This window comes from Thalassophryne amazonica, chromosome 2, assembly GCF_902500255.1.
Source record: "Thalassophryne amazonica chromosome 2, fThaAma1.1, whole genome shotgun sequence".
Taxonomy (NCBI): Eukaryota; Metazoa; Chordata; class Actinopteri; order Batrachoidiformes; family Batrachoididae; genus Thalassophryne; species Thalassophryne amazonica.
In genome coordinates, this window is record NC_047104.1 from 117,655,205 (window position 1) to 117,676,965 (window position 21,761).

Consider the following 21,761-nt stretch of genomic DNA (forward strand, 5'->3'; position numbering starts at 1 on the left):
CAGGAAGTGCCAATTTATCAGTCACAGTGAAACATGAAATGTTGAACACTTCCTGGCATGGGTGGAGCTAGAGTGAAGGCTGGGGTTTCACTGGACTCCCCTGAAAACTGATTGGACACAGATGATTGACATATCACGGCACCACACGTCTGGTTGAAAAAGCTGCATTTTCAAATCAGTGAGTCACATTGACTGCTAGGTTCCTCCTGTCCAGTAGTTTGTGCTGTGTACCACAAAAAGTTCTAATCCACTTTGGTAGAAGAAGAAAAATGTTTGCTTCAGATTTGGACTGAACACGTTGTTTGAACTATGGACTTCTAATCACACCAAATTTACATTGGTGGGTAAATGACTGTATGTTATGTCAGAAATAAGGACCAGGTTGTTAAAAGCAGCATTTCTCCTTTAATTCAGGTTGCCTTACATACACACTTAAGTTAACAGACAACAGCTGGTTCATGCTCTGTTGGCTTATTAGTGCAGCAGATAACTGAAACAGTCCTTCAAATGGTGATACAAGCATTAAATTCAGCACAAATACAGCTGGAGCAAAATTAATGGAGCAACTTTAACTTTTGACCCCTGTACAAACTGAAACTGACCTTTGTCACCATTCTTGCTGCTTTTACCTCATAACTCCATAACATTCAGCCACAGATTGTCCAAACTATACCTTTTTGGAATCTTTATGATCAGGCAAATAATGTGGTGTAGTTTTCTATATGATTGGAGCATCTTTTAATTTTGACCCCGGTCTAATTCTTCAATTGACCCCTGCCTGGCTGCCTATTGAAAATTCAAGTGGCCAATCAGTTTTTTTTTTGTTTTGTTTTGTTTTTTATAAGGAGTTCATGTCTATGGATTTTTTGTGCCTAATGTGATGCTTGAATCACCATTTCCAGCATTCCACTCTCAGCTGCCCTCAAAAGTATTGCAACATTTGGTATTTCACACATTTTAATTTGTTTATGCCATTTAAAATACATTTTTTTTTCTAAAATTATCTTCCTTAACTCAAATTAAAAGCAAATCTCTACAACTTGATATAAATTAATTAAAAATATAAAATCCTTCTTCCTGATGAAGTGGTGTAGAGGAGGATTTTCCTAAAAAATAGACCTGGAAGTTCAGCTACAATTTGACAGAAAGTACATTTGAGATGAAAGCCTAGATTTGATGTTTCGGTGAAAGAAACTTTTGTATTTCTTCGTAATTGATGTAAATAAGGTCTAAGACATATTCAGTGACTTGGAAATATTCATGTTTCCATCCCCAGACTTGTCTAAAGAAAACTGGCAATAAAACTGATTATTATTTACAGGTTTTATCAAGTTTTAGGGATTTGCTTACAGTTTGAGTTTGAGGAAGATCATTTTAGAATTTTTTTGTGTTTCTTGTATTTAAAATGGCATAAACAAATTAAAATGTGTGAAATTCCAAGTGTTCCAATACTTTTGGAACAGAGGGCACAGTATCATAACCTTATGAAGAGTGCAAAATGAGTGTGGTATTATTACTGTTTTGTTTAAGAATGTTTAATTTTCAGTGTTGCTGAACTTTATGTCAAATCATAGTCATATCGTATATCATATTGATATGAAATTTCAGTAAGGTATATCTTCTGTTATACATTTCAAATCTAAGGTGGAACTCTACTAGTGTTTACTAAGGTACACCGAAATATCTTAAAAAAAGAGAGTAGAGCCACTTAGGTGCCTGGTCTTGAGAACCAGGGATGGTAGGTTGAAAAGCTTTTTTATCCCATTGGAACTTTCCCTACCCACCTAAGAACATGGACAGCATGTATATAAGTGACATTTACATGACAATTTATATGACAATATTGAGATATGATAATTTTGCCATATTGTACAGACATACTGTCAACTAGCTGAAAACATTGAATATTAATTTACATCTACATTAAAAAAAATGCAGAAACTTAAAGGTTTTAGTCATGCTCATGCTCCCAAAAACAATTTTACTGAAAAACGTCTGAAGGACCAGAGGGACATGGTTAGATGGCGAGGAGCTTTTCCAGGCATGTGAGAGGCAAAGAAAGAAAAATGCTTTAAAAGGCGGGGGTCTGGGTTGGGGGCGGACCCCCCCCCCCGAAGCTGAAAGTTTTTTGCCATGCTAATGCCTCCCTGAAGCATTTACTCAAAATAAATTCTGAAGGACCTAAATGACATGGTGAGATGCTGACGAGCTTTGCTCATTTATGTCCGAGACATACGAGGTCTATTAGAAAAGTATCCAACCTTTTTTTTTTTTTTTTTTTGCAAAAACCTGATGGATTTGAATCAAGTGTGCTTACATGAGCAAACCTTGAACCTTCGTGCGCATGCGTGAATTTTTTCATGCCTGCCGATTGCATCATTTGCTGGCAAGCAGCCTTTGTGTGAGGACGTGTGGTGCTTTCGGTGGTTTTTCATTGCAAGGAAAATGACGGAATGACTGGAGCAGCACTACTGCATCAAATTTTGCCAGAAACTGGGCGACAGCCAGGTGGAAACCATTTGGAAGATTCAGATGGCTTTCGCTGATGATGCTATGGGCATCACACAGATTAAGGAGCGGTACAACCGGTTTAAAGACGTCCTCACAACAGTGGAGAGCGAGCCACGCGCTGGTCAGCCATCAACGTGAACGCTGTGGTAATGCGGGACCATCATGTGACTATCCGAGAAATTGCGGAAGAGATGGACATCAGCACTTTTTCGGCACATTCCACTGTGACAGAAGATTTGGCCATGAAAAGAGTGGTGGTGAAATTTGTGCCGAAGCTACTGATGGCGGAGCAAAAGCACCTTCGTGTTGAAGTCTCTCAGGACATGCTGGACTCCGAAAAATTATGCCCACCTCTTCCACAATTTCTCGGATAGTCACATGAATGAAAAGCCACCGAAAGCCGTCTGAATCTTCCGAATGGTTTCCACCTGGCTGTCGCCCAGTTTCTGGCAAAATTTGATGCAGTAGCCCTGCTCCAGTCGTTCCGTCATTTTCCTTGCAATGAAAAAACGCCGAGAGCACTTCACATGACCTCACACAAATGCTGCTTGCCAGGTTGGCTCATTCAAGCACGCTTGATTCAAATCCATCAGGTTTTTGCAAAAAAAAAAAAAAAAAAAGGTCGGATACTTTTCTAACAGACCTCGAATGCATATTAATAACATACCACATTTTAATATTGCATTATTTCAATGAAAATGAACAGTGGTAGATAGGTGGGTAATCAGTTTTAAATATCGATTTATGCCCAGTCTCATCTAGCGTAATCAGGTTGCTTTGCCCATTGTTTGACTATTTTTGTGTTCTTGTAAGTTGTGCAAAGAACCGGAATTCATCTTGTGCAAATTATGGCAGCGCATGGAGAGGTGACTAATCTCTGGCAAAGTGAAATGTCTTCTTTGCTCAGGGTTCTTTGTTCTGGGTTTCTTGAGTGTTTAATATCACTGAGCTGACATTTATCTTATTTTATGACAGATGCAATGTTACTGGTGGCAGACAGATTGGAGGGACCATTCAACATTGAAGCAGTGATTGAGCCAATAGACGTCAAGATCTCAGAAGCTATCATGATCATGCAGGACAACAGCATGCAAGTGTCAGCAAAGGTAATGTATATGGAAACAAGTTTGTTGACTGTGCTCTCATCTGCTGTGTCTCAACTACTATGATTAGATGAAACAGTCAAAGAAAGCATTGCAAAAAACAAATAGATTATGTGCAAAAGAAAAAGTATTTCTTTCAAGTAACTCTTATCCATCAATTAATTTTCTAAACCAACATATTCCAATTAAACATCACAAAGGCGTCAAAGCCTATCCCAGGAGTCACTGGATGAGAGTTGGGGTACACCAAGGAAAGCCCGCCAGTCTTTTGTATATATATATATATATATATATATATATATATATATATATATATATATATATATATTCAAATCAAATCAAATCAATTTTATTCATATAGCGCCAAATCACGACAAACAGTTGCCCCAAGGCGCTTTATATTGTAAGGCAAAAGCCATACAGTAATTACAGAAAAACCCCAATGGTCAAAACGACCCCCTGTGAGCAAGCACTTGGCGACAGTGGGAAGGAAAAACTCCCTTTTAACAGGAAGAAACCTCCAGCAGAATCAGGCTCAGGGAGGGGCAGTCTTCTGCTGGGACTGGTTGGGGCTGAGGGGAGAGAATCAGGAAAAAGACATGCTGTGGAAGAGAGCAGAGATCAATCACTAATGATTAAATGCAGAGTGGTGCATAAAGAGCAAAAAGAGAAAGAAACACTCAGTGCATCATGGGAACCCCCCAGCAGTGTAGGTCTATAGCAGCATAACTAAGGGATGGTTCAGGGTCACCTGATCCAGCCCTAACTATAAGTTTTAGCAAAAAGGAAAGTTTTAAGCCTAATCTTAAAAGTAGAGAGGGTGTCTGTCTCCCTGATCTGAATTGGGAGCTGGTTCCACAGGAGAGGAGCCTGAAAGCTGAAGGCTCTGCCTCCCATTCTACTCTTAAAAACCCTAGGAACTACAAGTAAGCCTGCAGTCTGAGAGCGAAGTGCTCTATTGGGGTGATATGGTACTATGAGGTCCCTAAGATAAGATGGGACCTCATTATTCAAAACCTTATAAGTAAGAAGAAGAATTTTAAATTCTATTCTAGAATTAACAAGAAGCCAATGAAGAGAGGCCAATATGGGTGAAATATGCTCTCTCCTTCTAGTCCCCAATCAGTACTCTAGCTGCAGCATTTTGAATTAACTGAAGGCTTTTCAGGGAACTTTTAGGACAACCTGATAATAATGAATTACAATAGTCCAGCCTAGAGGAAATAAATGCATGAATTAGTTTTTCAGCAAAACTCTGAGACAAGACCTTTCTAATTTTAGAGATATTGCACAAATGCAAAAAGCAGTCCTACAAACCCTGGAAAAAATTATGGAATCACCGGCCTCGGAGGATGTTCATTCAGTTGTTTAATTTTGTAGAAAAAAAAGCAGATCACAGATGACACAAAACTAAAGTCATTTCAAATGGCAACTTTCTGGCTTTAAGAAACACTATAAGAAATCAAGAAAAAAAATTGTGGCAGTCAGTAAAGGTTACTTTTTTAGACCAAGCAGAGGAAAAAAAATATGGACTCACTCAATTCTGAAGAATACATTATGGAATCACCATGTAAATTTTCATCCCCAAAACTAACACCTGCATCATATCAGATCTGCTCATTAGTCTGCATCTAAAAAGGAGTGATCACACCTTGGAGAGCTGTTGCACCAAGTGGACTGACATGAATCATTGCTCCAACACGAGAGATGTCAATTGAAACAAAGGAGAGGATTATCAAACTCTTAAAAGAGGGTAAATCATCACGCAATGTTGCAAAAGATGTTGGTTGTTCACAGTCAGCTGTGTCTAAACTCTGGACCAAATACAAACAACATGGGAAGGTTGTTAAAGGCAAACATACTGGTAGACCAAGGAAGAAATCAAAGCGTCAAGACAGAAAACTTAAAGCAATATGTCTCAAAAATCGAAAATGCACAACAAAATGAGCAACGAATGAGAGGAAACTGGAGTCAATGTCTGTGACCGAACTGTAAGAAACCACCTAAAGGAAATGGGATTTACATACAGAAAAGCTAAACGAAAGCCATCATTAACACCTAAACAGAAAAAAACCAGGCTACAATGAGCTAAGGAAAAGCAATCGTGGACTGTGGATGACTGGATGAAAGTCATATTCAGTGATGAATCTCGAATCTGCATTGGGCAAGGTGATGATGCTGGAACTTTTGTTTGGTGCCGTTCCAATGAGATTTATAAAGATGACTTCCTGAAGAGAACATGTAAATTTCCACAGTCATTGATGATATGGGGCTGCATGTCAGGTAAAGGCACTGGGGAGATGGCTGTCATTACATCATCAATAAATGCACAAGTTTATGTTGATATTTTGGACACTTTTCTTATCCCATCAATTGAAAGGATGTTTGGGGATGATGAAATCATTTTTCAAGATGATAATGCATCTTGCCATAGAGCAAAAACTGTGAAAACATTCCTTGCAAAAAGACACATAGGGTCAATGTCATGGCCTGCAAATAGTCCGGATCTTAATCCAATTGAAAATCTTTGGTGGAAGTTGAAGAAAATGGTCCATGACAAGGCTCCAACCTGCAAAGCTGATCTGGCAACAGCAATCAGAGAAAGTTGGAGCCAGATTAATGAAGAGTACTGTTTGTCACTCATTAAGTCCATGCCTCAGAGACTGCAAGCTGTTATAAAAGCCAGAGGTGGTGCAACAAAATACTAGTGATGTGTTGGAGCGTTCTTTTGTTTTTCATGATTCCATCATTTTTTCTTCAGAATTGAGTGATTCCATATTTTTTTCCCTCTGCTTGGTCTAAAAAAGTAACCGTTACTGACTGCCACAATTTTTTTTTCCTGATTTCTTATAGTGTTTCTTAAAGCCAGAAAGTTGCCATTTGAAATGACTTTAGTTTTGTGTCATGTCTGTGATCTGCTTTTTTTCTACAAAATTAAACAACTGAATGAACATCCTCCGAGGCCGTTTATTCCATAATTTTTGCCAGGGATTGTACATATTTGCTTAATATGCACATTGAAGGACATATCCTGATCAAAAATGACTCCATGATTTCTCACAGTATTACCAGAGGTCAGGGTAATGCCATCCAGAGTAAGGATCTGGTTAGACACCATGTTTCTATGATTTGTGGGGCCAAGTACAATAACTTCAGTTTTATCTGAATTTAAAAGCAGGAAATTAGAGGTCATCCATGTCTTTATGTCTGTAAGACATTCCTGCAGTTTAACTAATTGGTGTGTGTCCTCTGGCTTCATGGATAGATAAAGCTGGGTATCATCTGCGTAACAATGAAAATTTAAGCAATGCTTTCTAATAATACTGCCTAAGGGAAGCATGTATAAAATGAATAAAATTGGTCCTAGCACAGAACCTTGTGGAACTCCATAATTAACCTTAGTCTGTGAAGAAGGCTCCCCATTTACATGAACAAATTGTAATTTATTAGATAAATATGATTCAAACCACCACAGTGCAGTGCCTTTAATACCTATGGCATGCTCTAATCTCTGTAATAAAATTTTATGGTCAACAGTATCAAAAGCAGCACTGAGGTCTAACAGGACAAGCACAGAGATGAGTCCACTGTCTGAGGCCATAAGAAGATGATTTGTAATCTTCACTAATGCTGTTTCTGTACTATGATGAATTCTAAAGCCTGACTGAAACTCTTCAAATAGACCATTCGTCTGCAGATGATCAGTTAGCTGTTTTACACCTACCCTTTCAAGAATTTTTGAGAGAAAAGGAAGGTTGGAGATTGGCCTATAATTAGCTAAGATAGCTTGGTCAAGTGATGGCTTTTTAAGTAATGGTTTAATTACTGCCACCTTAAAAGCCTGTGGTACATAGCCAACTAATAAAGATAGATTGATCATATTTAAGATCGAAGCATTAATTAATGGTAGGGCTTCCTTGAGCAGCCTGGTAGGAATGGGGTCTAATAGACATGTTGATGGTTTGGAGGAAGTAACTAATGAAAATAACTCAGACAGAAAAATCGGAGAGACAGAGTCTAACCAAATACCAGCATTACTGAAAGCAGCCAAAGATAATGATATGTCTTTGGGATGGTTATGAGTAATTGTTTCTCTAATAGTTAAAATTTTATTAGCAAAGAAAGTCATGAAGTCATTACTAGTTAAAGTTAAAGGAATACTCGGCTCAATAGAGCTCTGACTCTTTGTCAGCCTGGCTACAGTGCTGAAAAGAAACCTGGGGTTGTTCTTATTTTCTTCAATTAGTGATGAGTAGTAAGATGTCCTACCTTTACGGAGGGCTTTTTTATAGAGCAACAGACTCTTTTTCCAGGCTAAGTGAAGATCTTCTAAATTAGTGAGATGCCATTTCCTCTCCAACTTACGGGTTATCTGCTTTAAGCTGCGAGTTTGACGAGTTTGCGAGTTATACCACGGAGTCAGGCACTTCTGATTTAAGGCTCTCTTTTTCAGAGGAGCTACAGCATCCAAAGTTGTGCTCAATGAGGATGTAAAAGTATTGACGAGCTAATCTATCTCACTCACAGAGTTTAGGTAGCTACTCTGCACCGTGCCTGGTCTCCAAAGCTACGAATAAGCTACACTTATTACAAGTACCATTACTGCTAAAGGAGGCTGAGGAATAACTAAACATTTCACACCCAGCACAGAGAAGTGCGGGAGAGACAGGAGAAGCCACCATGCTAAACCGGCTAAGAGCTAGTAGCTGCACTAAGCTAGCGGATTCCTAAAAACACACAAAGCGAATAATGTGTAAATAATTTAGAGGTGATTCAGCAGAGGGAGTGCTTTAGTTAAGGCACGTGAAGATTACACTGTGAAACAAATCGTTATCTAGTTATCTAGATCAATCTAACTACGCAGATTAAACAGCTAACAGATATAGCAAAGCAGCGCTGTGCTCCAGAACAGGAAGTGATACAATACCGCAGTGAGAGCCAACCACCATTGCCACCACCATATTCACACTGTCACTCAAATGTACGGTGAATTTAGAGTCATCAGGTCACATAACCTGGATAAATTAAAAATGGTAAATGGACTGCATTTGTATAGAGCTTTTCCATCTGCATCAGATGCTCAAAGTGCGTTACACATCAGTGCCTCACATTCACCCTGATGTCAGACTGCTGCCATATAAGGTGCTCACTACACATTAATTATTAATTAATGACCTTGCCCAAGGGCCCTTAGTGATTTTCCAGTCAGGCTGGAATTTGAACAGAGGATTCTCTGGTCTTAAGTCCAGCGCTTAACCACTAGACCATCACCCCCCCTAATGTCTTTGGAAGTGAAAGGAAACTAGAGCATCCTGCGGGAACACACTCAAACACTGGATAAACATGTAAACTCCACACAGAAAGGACCAAGTTGGAAGTGAACTTGGGACCTTCTCATTGGGAGGCATCAGCGCTAACCACTAATCCACCACACCTGCTCGCACACTGTGTCAACCCAGTGGCATAGGACTCTTAATCTGCGTTGTGTCAGTCTACCCAACTGTAAATGCGTATGGGCCATGGGCTGTTGGATTGGCATCTCATCCAGGGGAGTCATAGGCTCTTATCAGCTTCATTCTGCAAAATGTGGAGATAGGGACCAGTACCAATGGATATCAGGGTCTATATAGGGATTCGGGCTGCACTTCACGCAATTCTTGAAGAGAATGACAGAAGGCACGCTTATATTTGTATTTTATTATACACCCATGATTATTTAAAATATTAAATGCAAGTCCTTTGTGGCACGCTTGATACTTTGTGTTCAGATTGTAAAGGGCAAAGCGGAATTGGACACACCCGAAATACACTTGCACTATGTGCTTTCAATCATGCATGATAGATTGTCAACATACTGCCCTGTATGCTGGTTTTCTCTTGCACCTCACAGAACATTGCATTAGTCTTTGATTCTCGATTACTAACAAATGGCTAATTTGAAATTTGGAACAGCAAATGCAAAAGAGCATTTTTTTTCAGTCTTTTTGTCAAAGTAGTGCAACTTTATATTCTGGTCCTTTGCTTTCCAACTACATACTAATACAATAACATACTTTTGGAGGGTGAATATCTGTCATTTTGGGCGACTGGGCATAGACGTCGGGCCTCTGAAAATGCATACTGCACGACAACTACATGTTATTTTCATTATCACTTACTGAGATACACAACACGTGGAATCACATTAACAATATTTAATGTCATTTCAAAACGCACGACACCCAGCAAACGCGTACATAAAAGTTGGCTCACTTTAACTTTTGTCGTGTTGGCTGGTACTGTGCTACTCTCCAAATTCGGCAGGGTATCCTCATCAAGCTGGCTGCTTTGGCTGCTGTTCATTGTCGTACTATCCATGACAAAATCATCCGGAATATCCATATTGGGACCAACACACACTTCTTGCCTTTTCATGTTATCGTCTGCGGACCATTCTTGGGTTGCACATGCTATGACGTCATCACTTTATGCACTGCGGGCATGTATTGGGATACCCGTCCGCTACTGCAGGCAGGAATGGACAAGTAGTGTAAATGTAAATCTATGCTAATGGCCCAGCAACGCCTCAGTAAGTGATATTCATGAAAAATATAAACTTTTTCATATCAAGCCCTTGACATTTTACAGCTTTTTAGCACAAGGTTGGTGATAACTGACCTGAAAGTTGGTTCTGAATTTCTGATCTTTCCCTCTGTGTTTAATGTGTGGTCAGTACACAATCTCTGTATTTTCAAGTGTATTTTATTTTTTCGCACTGCACAGCCCTGCCGAAAATGCTGGTATGATGTGCACGCTTGTGAAAATGTAACCACGGTGAAGAATTGATAAAGATCAGAGAAAGGACAGCCCTTTGTCGCAAGAGCCATGTGGCGCATTGGAGTGGTCGATCACAAACAGAGCACAGGGCCGCCGGGTGCCCAGCGAGGAATGCTAATGAGCTGTGCTGTTTAGTGGAATGTTGTTTGGGCCTTCAAAGGCTGCAGGGATGAAAACACAATCCTCTCACACTGAAGCACAGTGAATGAATTTTTGAATTTTTGAGGCACAGAAGATCTGTGCAGATATTAGTTTTTGTTGTTTTGTGCGGTGAGTAATAATCATATGCGAGAAATTTATGCTATCCAAAACAGGAAATGAAAGCACCGTTGCCAAACACTGATGTCATTACTTATTATCTCTGCCAACAAAGTTGGAGGTTATATTTTCACCCTTGTTTGTTTGTCTGTCCGTTTGTCTGTCTTTTTGTGAACAGCCTGGAGCCCACAACGTTTCATATGTCATTATGAACTTTAATTGAAGATTCATATCCTGATACGCAGAAAGTGATTACATTTTAATGTCAAAGGTCAAAGTAAGGAAAAATCTTGAACAATTGGAAAAATCCCTATCTTTAACATTGAACACATTTTCAAAAATTCAGATCTCTGTCAAAAATTCTGGTCCAAGGGCATCAGTAAATTTAATTAATCTTTTTTTTTTTTACATGTTCTTGATTGCATCATTTGTTAGTCTAAATTAATGCACTGATTTTGGCATAACTTAATTAATATTAGACATGTTTTTCTGCCTGTGATATGATTTTTTAATTTGCCATATTTCGAATGTATAGGCAAAATCAACATCCAAAATTCTAGATGGAGAAGATTTCAATTTGGCTTAGGCAGAAACCATATATATGCCTCAGCCAAATTTTTTTTTTTACTTTAGCCTCAGTAGAATCAGCCATTTCATTTGGCCTCAGCAGAATTAAACTATTTTCTGTACAATCATACTATATGTGTTATTAAATAGTATGGCATTAGGGACGTTTCATTCACATTTTTGTGGTCCACGATCCAATCCAAGTTATGTAATGTGTACTGCTGGCTTTACCATGCCCAATTTAAGTATTCATTTCTCAACTCATATTTTAAAGCACAGCATCCCATGATGTGGCACAGTAAAATGTGTTATAATGAATTAATGTACCACTAAGAGTTATTTTATAATGTTTTTTTATAATGGCAGAGCCTGCAAAAGTAGACTTCGCTGGTTCCAGGCTGTCTGGGTATAGTTTTCTCTATTAAATTACAGAGAAGGGTGCTGTGAATAAAGTGACAGGGGTTTTAAAAGGAAAACTAATGGTGTAAGCAAACTGCAAATTTTGTAGACCAAAATGAATGTGTACTCTGCAAAGAAAGGCTTAGCCCTGGCTTGGTGCAAAGTTTAGTCAACTTTAGAAAGTAAATAATGTGGATTCTAAAATATTATTTGACATTCAACTGAACAAATAAGCCAACATAAAAATTTGAGAAAATATTTTTTATTACAACGCTTAGGACCCCTTCACACATAGTATGAATAACTACAAATCAGGGCAAATAACGGCGGAACAGCACGTATGAGCGACCCACGAAAACATCAAGCACACGTGCAGACATGAATGATCCCACTGCGACAGAACCCATCACAGCGGGAACACAGTGTGAGCAGCTGCGGGATGTGGTTACACATCCCGCAGCTGCTGTGAAAAAAAAATACATGGTACCTATGGGATTCGAACCTGCAATTTACAAAAACTCTGTTTGCCAGTCAGAAGCTTTATCACTGTGCTACCATCGCTGTCCTGTAAAAGGTGTGGAACAATGCCTGAAAGCAACAAATCAAATCAAATCAATTTTATTTATATAGTGCCAAATCAAAACAAACAGTTGCCCCAAGGCACTTTATATTGTAAGGCAAAGCCATACAATAATTACGGAAAAACCCAAACTGTCAAAACGACTCCCTGTGAGCAAGCACTTGGCGACAGTTGGAAGGAAAAACTCCCTTTTAACAGGAAGAAACCTCCAGAAGAACCAGGCTCAACAAGAACAAGACCTTTCTAATTTTAGAGATATTGCGCAAATGCAAAAAAGCAGTCCTACATATTTGTTTAATATGCGCATTGAATGACATATCCTGATCAAAAATGACTCCAAGATTTCTCACAGTATTACTAGAGGTCAGGGTAATGCCATCCAGAGTAAGGATCTGGTTAGACACCATGTTTCTAAGATTTGTGGGGCCAAGTACAATAACTTCAGTTTTATCTGAGTTTAAAAGCAGGAAATTAGAGGTCATCCATGTCTTTATGTCTGTAAGACAATCCTGCAGTTTAGCTAATTGGTGTGTGTCCTCTGGCTTCATGGACAGATAAAGCTGAGTATCGTCTGCGTAACAATGAAAATTTAAGCAATGCTGTCTAATAATACTGCCTAAGGGAAGCATGTATAAAGTGAATAAAATTAGTCCTAGCACAGAACCTTGTGGGACTCCATAATAAACTAATGGCGCGGGACAAAAGCACCTTCGTGTTTGTCTCACAGGACATGTTGTAACATGCCCAGCTCTTGCACCATTCAGAAGATTCAGACGGCTTTCGGTGGCTTTTCAGTCGTGTGACTATCCGAGAAATTGTGGATGAGCTGGACATGCCACAACATGCAATGCTAACAATATGTATATATGTTCTCCACTCAGACTGCAACAGCCAATCACAGATTAGCCTCTCTGTCCATCATTTACCTGTATTTTGGCATGCCTGGCGACAGAAAGCATGTATAAAGTGAATAAAATTGGTCCTAGCACAGAACCTTGTGGAACTCCATAATTAACCTTAGCCTGTGAAGAAGATTCCTCATTTACATGAACAAATTGTAATCTATTAGATAAATATGATTCAAACCACCGCAGCGCAGTGCCTTTAATACCTATGGCATGCTCTAATCTCTGTAATAAAATTTTATGGTCAACAGTATCAAAAGCAGCACTGAGGTCTGAGGCCATAAGAAGATGATTTGTAACCTTCACTCATGCTGTTTCTGTACTATGATGAATTCTAAACCCTGACTGAAACTCTTCAATTAGACCATTCCTCTGCAGATGATCAATTAGCTGTTTTACAACTACCCTTTCAAGAATTTTTGAGAGAAAAGGAAGGTTGGAGATTGGCCTATAATTAGCTAAGATAGCTGGGTCAAGTGATGGCTTTTTAAGTAATGGTTTAATTACTGCCACCTTAAAAGCCTGTGGTACATAGCCAACTAATAAAGATAGATTGATCATATTTAAGATCGAAGCATTAATTAATGGTAGGGCTTCCTTGAGCAGCCTGGTAAGAATGGGGTCTAATAGACATGTTTATGGTTTGGAGGAAGTAACTAATGAAAATAACTCAGACAGAACAATCGGAGAGAAAGAGTCTAACCAAATACCGGCATCACTGAAAGCAGCCAAAGATAACGATATGTCTTTGGGATGGTTATGAGTAATTTTTTCTCTAATAGTTAAAATTTTATTAGCAAACAAAGTCATGAAGTCATTACTGGTTAAAGTTAAAGGAATACTCAGCTCAATAGAGCTCTGACTCTAATATAATAACTAATTAATAAGCTGGAGTGGAAGATTGCTGCTAATCCTCCGCCTCGGCCCGTGCTACGAGCGTTCTGACAGTTAGTGTGACTCGGAGGTGTTGACTCATTTAAAGTGCGGTTAAGACAGGAGAAGCTACCATGCTAAACCGGCTAAGAGCTAGTAGCTGCGCTAAGCTAGCGGATTGCTAAAAACACACAAAGTGAATAATGTGTAAATAATTTAGAGGTGATTCAGCAGAGGGAGTGCTTTAGTTAAGGCACGTGAAGATTACACTGTGAAACAAATCGTTATCTAGTTAACTAGATCAATCTAACTACGCAGATTAAACAGCTAACAGATACAGCAAAACACCGCTGTGCTCCGGAACAGGAAGTGATACAATACCGCAGTGAGAGCCAACCACCAGTAGAGGCATTTATGTCTGGAGATAGATGTATTTAAAAAAACCACACACACCATAAAAACACTGCATTTTATTGAATCCCTCTTATTGAGCAGACAATACAAGTATGAACCGTCTGTTCCTCTGTAGATGACCCATGGTCACAGACATACAGTCATGAAATGACATGAATGAAGCAGGGCATGCATGCAATTCATCTTTCGTGCGCTCGTCGTGTTATGTGTGAAGGCAGGGCTGGATCCAGAGTGAAAATCTGACAGATGCATTTTGTCCCAATGATAAAATAAAAATCGTACGTGTCTTGTTATTCAATAATCTTCATTCTTTTATTTGGCTTTTTCTTATCATGCACCCGCTCTGTGGAATGGTCTTCCTGCGACCATGAGACAGTTGGAGTCCGTGGACATTTTTAAGTCAAGACTTAGTCTTTTTATTCTCTTTCTTATGAATAGTTTTTATTTTTTTTATCTGTTTTATTCTTTTACTTCTGTTTTTAATTATGTATTTGATTTTTTTATTTATTTATTTAAATTTTTTTATGTTGAACTGTTCTATGTGAGGTGCCTTGAGATGGCTTTTTGTTGTGATTTGGCACTTTATAAGCCAATTAAATTGAAATTGAACAACATTTTATTGAGTCTTAAAGTAAATAAATATGAAATTTGTCACTGGAGTTTAAGGATCCTCTCTCTGGATCCTTAAACTCTGTAGTTTTTGTCAAAAGCATTTCCTTTCAGGCATATATGTGAGCTGCAGCTGTGCTATACTGCACGTCAGGAATTTGTAAAGAAATACAGCGCGTTTCATTTTGGGAGGAAAAAAATGTTTTAGTCGATTGCAGTTTCTGTCATGGCATGCCCTGGGCCTGAGTTTTTATCTTGGTTCTGTCTGTGTTCATGTCCCCTGTCTTTGATTTTCATTTTAGGATTACTTTAGTCACTGGTTTTATTTTGCATATTACCACTTATCACTATTGCTTGTAATTTCTGTTTGTTATGCTTTTGCCACATGTTAATTCTGTTTTAGTTTCAGCCCCAGCCTTTATTTCTCTTGTTGATCACTTTTCAGTTCTCACTTTTGTTTTCCTGATTTTGTTCCATTGCTCCTTCCAGGTGTAGGTTTTTCTTGCATTATTTTTGGGACTCACCTTCCACTTCCTTTCTGCCTGCTTAGTGTTTACTTTTCTGTACTATCTTGCACCTGTTTGCTTCATCTTTGTCTCTTTCTTCCACACCTCTCTGTCTGCGTAGTGTTTGTTTTATTGCACTCTCTTGCTTTTGTTTGTCTCAGCTTTGTCTCCTTCCTGAACTTTCTCACACACCTGTTTTCACTTTCCTTAATCACACCCTATTATTTAAGCCTTGCATTTTTCTATGTTCTCTGCCAGTTCGTTTGACTTTGTCTGCGTTACAGGTTAGTATTGCTTTGTTAGTCCTTGACCATCTGCTTTTCTGTGTATGACCTTGCTCTGCATTTGAGTTTGTTTTTTGCCTCTGCCTCTTGATTTTTGACTCACTGTGTTTTTGAACATTGCTAGTTCTTTGGACTCAGATTTTGCCTCAGCTCTGACAACCTTGTTTCTCCTTGCCTCTGAACCCAGCTTGTTTTTGACATTTGCCTCTGCCTCACATCTGCTGATTACCTTTGCCACGCTGACTGATCTCCTGTTTACTGAACCTGTGCCTGTTTTTCGATATAAAACCTTTAAATATTCAACCTTCTGAGCCTGAGTCTGCATATTGTGTCCAACGTACTGTTTGTTCGACGCCATGAATCTCGACAGTTTCTTGTCTGTATTACAACATTTGTAAGAGGAGTCATTTTATTTAAAGCGGCAATTAATTTTGAAGTTATTCATTCCGAGTGGACTCTGTCTCAGCAGACAGCCGCGCAGTGTTTGGAGCTGTGCCAACGGAACGGAGGACGATTCTCGTTTCTTGACAGCAACAAGAGTCCCAGTTAGTGACTTTAATACACACAAAAGTGACTCACGGTATTTTAATGGCTTTGAGAAGGGTTAAGAAGCAGACTTGCCATTTCTGAAGAGCAGCAAATCAAAGAACCAATGAGCTAGTGGATCGAAGCATTGCTTCAATGGTTCACGCTTCAAAGTAGAGTCGCGCTGCAGAAACGGTTGATTACAGAACCACTGCAGACCAAACCCTGAATATCCGACTTTATTTGTACGTCTGTATGACTCTGAAACTCAGAAAAATCCATATAATTTACAGACAATCCGTATAGGTTGACATGTATGGTCAGAAAACCACCGCAAATGTAATTTCAGTCATTATAGAATGCCTTTCAAACACCCTATTGTCTGAAAACTATTTATAAACCACTCACCATTTCTTGCTGAAATAACCACCCAATTTTCCTTGCACAACTTTTTTCCTGGATGCCATGATCATCGACTCGACTGGACTGACGGTATGTTTGTTTGATCCGGTTTGAATTTTCCTGTGTACACCTGTGTGGTGCATTGTGGGATCAAATCAAAAGCTGTGTTCACTGCGGGGACACGTTCGGCACTACTTGGGATTATTCAAGTTTTTTTTTTTTCCCCCGATGATGAACGATGCGTAAAAAAATCTGACCAATGCAACTGCATCGGTCCAAACCAGTCTGGATCTGGGCCTGTGTGAGGGGGCCTTAAACAGGAATCTGAGTAAAACAGGTGTTTTCCTTTTTCTTGAATTTTTCCTTTCTTATATATCTGTAGTCATAACTACTGTTCATTAGATCACCCTCTGTCTTTTGGGCTTAGGTTTTCCAAGGATGTGGCCAGCCGAAGCCCTCAGGAATGGGCAGGATGACACGAGGGATTTCAGATGTGTTTATTGCGCGTTTCAGACCTTTTCCCCCTGAGGAGAGACCCACCATAGCCTCTAGAACCAGCATGGAAAGACTGGTATGTACAAAAAAAGATTGATGGACACACAGACACAGACAAACACACATTGAAAAGATTATTCACTTTGAAGAACTGAAACAGCAATTAATGGATTTTATATGGTGATGGGGAATCCTTCACGTATGTTGGTTGGAGGCATCTCAGAAACGTGCTGAACTTACTGTAGTCTTGCTACGGATAAGATCCATATGTTAGACATTTAGTGTTCAGGCTAAAGGTCATAAATTCTGTCAGTGTTGACATAGACAGTGTCGTTTTGTATGATAGATGTCTTCCACTCTGCATCAAACCCATACTTTTGACCTTATCGATTCTGAGCAATTCCCGTATAGTGTATTAGAAAATGTCTTGTGATTTCCATTCTATAAGGGCTTAAAACCTTTGTTCCCCATCAACTCATCCACAGTAGTTTAAACACCAGTGAACAGACATTATGATAAATAATTTTGCAATGTGTAACAAATGGTTAAGAATCCAAGCAGTGCATTCTGACATGAGTGATCATTTCCAGGATGTAGTTAAACCACACAGGCCCTGATTTACTAAATGTTTGCATGTGTAAAAACATGCAAACAACATAACTCCAGTAAAAAAAAATAAAAAAAATGTTCATGCTGATTTACTGACAATGCGCACTGAGGGATGTGTCTCTCAAATGCCCAAAATAGTGTGTATTGTCCATTTTTGCCTTCATGAATATGCAATCTCGGGTTTTGTCCACCCAACTGCTTAAAATAGTGGGCGTTGATTATGCAAATAGGTGAATTTAGCACAAAAATGAGATTTAATAAGAAATTTAGCGAGTTCTATACAGTGCATCCAGAAAGAATTTACAGTGCTTGATTTTTTCCACATTTTATGTGTAGCATGGCCTCAATTCACCCTAATTAAATAAATACATTAATGCTGTCTCAACAAAAACCTGAGATTTGAACTAAGGACAGAGACTGTGTTTCCACCCCCAATTGAGAAATTCCTGTGCCGCCTGGAGATAAGCCCGATACCCCCCCCCCCCCCCCCCATGGGCCAACACTGTGCTTCACAGCAAAGCAGAACTGTAACTCGAAGTTCTTCAAAGGGAGCCCTTGCCTTTTTAACGATTAAATTTCAGTCACTATGAATTACATGACATTATAATTGCTTCACGTCAGAATCTGAGCTTCTCCAGGCCAGGAGAACCCAAATTTTATGACTTCATGCAAAGGTCAGAACCTTTCCACCCTGCCAGAGGACCTTCCCCCATGATAACACATGGCTATAAACTTTGAGTCTTGACAATCAGCTTTTATCTTAAGGTCTAAGCAAAGGAAAAGACCTTTTGTTTAAAATAAAATAATTGCATCAGTATTATTTTATTCATATATAAAAATTTCTAATGTTGTTTATATTGATTAATCAAATAAAATGCTTTGCATATAAACATTCCATTTAGTTGACATGTGTTCCTTGTAACTGATGTGTGATCATTCTGCATTATCAATATGTTGATGGTGAAATATTCTGTTTAGACCAAATGGAGTGCTTAAGTAACGATTAATAATGTGTATCCATTCGAGTGTCTTAGAAGAATAGTGTACCAAAATAGTTAATGTCTTTAAATAGCTGAATCATTTGTGTCTGCCCTTTCAACACATAAAGTTTCTGTGAGATTTCACACCCTAAATGGGCGGAGTTTAGTGACATCAGTCCCCCTTTAAAAGTTAGAACGGAGTTCTGCTCTACCCCACTCTTTTTCCTCTTGCCACTCTTGCAACTCTTCTGCTTGCTCTCTCTCTCTTTCTTTGTTAAATGCTTAATCTTATTTTTGGGTTAACAAAGCCCCATGCTAAGCTAACCTAAAGCTACCATGTGGCATTCATTCTTTGTTTTATTCTTGTCTCAATTTTTGAGAATTTTAACCTGACGCTTTAAGGTGCATCAAGACTTTCGAAGTTTTAAGGGAACTTCCGATCTGAACTTTCCAAAATAATAGCAAATTTGCAGAAAAGCGACTTTCCTTTTCTGTCGGCTAATTTTCCAATGCCTTTAAAGTTTTAACTTTTTTTTCTAAATTCACTAAGACTTTTAATCTGGCTCCAACAAACTTTTTAAAAGCTACCAAAAACCATTTTCAACAAATGCCTTGTCCAAGCTGACGACCTGAATGCAAGCAGCCATCCTGTCGGTAAAGCCAGCTGACACAAGCCTTTGGGAACACCCGGGGAGGCCACTGAGTTAACCCCTGACCCAAGTGAGCATGCTGCAAAGAACCTACATCAATGATGGATGGACGGGCCATCCAAACCACCTTTTCAGCGGATCAGCTAAGTGGCCCAGTTAAAGGTTCCAGAAAAAGGGTTTGTTGTCAATGGATACAAAGTGGCTTCTTCTTATTATTCTTCTTCTTTTAAAACATATTCATAGGTTTCGTTAATAATTTTCTTAAAATTAATTGGTTTCAAATTTTATCATTAAATTGTAATTAGATTTATTCACTTAAAGTCTTTAAGCTTTATCTGTCAAATCAAATTTTTCCAGAAACTGTGAGAGACCTCCAGCTGGACACCATTCGGAAAATTTAGATGGCTTTCAGCGACGATTTTATGTGGATTACACAGATTAAGGAGTGCTCCAGCCGGTTTAAAGACCGCCCACAGCATCTGAGAGCACGGCGCGCTCCGAGTGCTGATTGACAGGCTGACACCCCGCTGAAACAACCAGATCATTTCCAACATGAAGGCTTTGTTGATCCGGGACGTCGTCTGACTTCCACAAAAATGGCAGAAGGTGTGGACATCAGCACTTTTTCGGCACATTCTACTGTTACAGGAGTTTTTTCATGGAAAGAGAAGCAGAGGATTGCACCACCGTGCCGCTCATGGCACGGGACAAAACCACCTCCGTGTTGGTCTCACAGGACGGCTTTCAGACGGCTTCCGGTTGCTTTTCAGTCGTGTGGGTATCCGAGAAATTGTGCATGAGCTAGACATGCCCCAACATGTCCTGTGAAGCTTCATCACGGCTTTGCGCCATGCGGCTCCGCTGCGACGCGCGGAGTTCCTCCGCTCCTCTTTCCATGACAAAAACTCCTGTAAAAGTGGAATGTGCCGTTCATTTCTAAACTCGACGCTGTCTTGATCCGGTATGTCGTCTAACTAGCACAGGAATTGTGGAAGACATGGACATCAGCACTTTTTCGGCACATTGAGACAGACGTGCGGCAGAATTTCGCGCGTCGCAATGGAGCTGCATGGCGCAAAGCAACGCCGTGATGAAGCCTCACAGGACATGTTGGGGCATGTCCAGTTCATGCACAATTTCTCGGATACTCACACGACTGAAAAGCAACCGGAAGCTGTCTGAAAACCACCTGAAAGCCGTACTGTGAGACGACCACGGGGGTGGTTTTGTGCCGCGCAATCCTCCACTTCTCTTTCCATGAAAAAAAACTCCTGTAACAGTAGAATGTGCAGAAAAAGTGCTGATGTTCACGCCTTCTGCCTTTTTTGTGAAAGTCAGACGTCCCAGATCAACAAAGCCTTCACGTTGGAAATGATCTGGTTGTTTCAGCGGGGTTTGAGCCTGTCGATCGGCGCTCGGAGCGCGCTGCGCTCTCAGCCGCTGTGGGTGGTCTTTAAACCGGCTGGAGCACTCCTTAATCTGTGTAATCCCCATAAAATCATCCCTGAAAGCCATCTAAATTTTCCGAATGGTGTCCAGCTGGAGGTCTCTCACAGTTTCTGGAAAAATTTGATGCAGCAAAGCTCCAAATCGTTCAGACATTTATTCGCAATAAAAATCCCATGAGAGGGGTGGACCACTGCTCACACAAAGCCTGCTCACAGGCGAATGACGCAACTGACAGGCGTGAAAAAACTCGCACGAAGGTTCAAGCTTGACTGATGCAATCACACGTGATTCAAATCCATATAGTTTTTGAAAAAAATAAAAAGGTCTGTTACTTTTTGGACAGACCTCGTATGTTAAAGCCTTATTCCAAAATGAATGAAATTAATTTTTTCCTCAAAATTCTACAGACAATACCCCATATTGACGATGTGAAAAGGTTTCTTTCTTGTGTGATTTTTGCAACAAAAAACAACTAAGAAGTCACATGCACGTAAGTATTCACAGCCTTTGCCATGAAGCTCATAATTGAGCTCAGGTGCATCCTGTTTCCACTGATCATCCTTGATGTTTCATTTAAAATTAATTTAATAATTCATTTAACTTTATGCTGGGTTTGTGCTCTGACATGTATTGTCAAAGCACAAACACAGCATGAAGTCAAAGGAACTGTCTGTTGACCTCCAAAACAGGAATGCGTCAAGGCACAAATCTGAGGAAGGGTACAGAAACATTTCTGCTGCTTTGAAGGTCCCACTGAGCACAGTGGTCTCCATAATTTGTAAATGGAAGAAGTTTGGACCCCCAGGACTCTAGCGCTGGCCGCCCA

The 21,761-nt window shown here is 39.6% G+C and overlaps 1 protein-coding gene across 2 annotated transcripts in view; it reads left to right on the forward strand.

Annotated features, from left to right (window-relative positions):
* gpc6a (glypican 6a) overlaps positions 1-21,761 on the forward strand; it is a 743,431-nt gene that overhangs the window by 579,405 nt on the left and 142,265 nt on the right. For both annotated transcript variants that reach the window (XM_034192493.1, XM_034192502.1), the window contains exons 5-6: positions 3,487-3,617; positions 17,180-17,323. In XM_034192493.1, the coding sequence (XP_034048384.1) occupies positions 3,487-3,617; positions 17,180-17,323 (275 nt within the window). The remainder of the gene's footprint in view (positions 1-3,486; positions 3,618-17,179; positions 17,324-21,761) is intronic.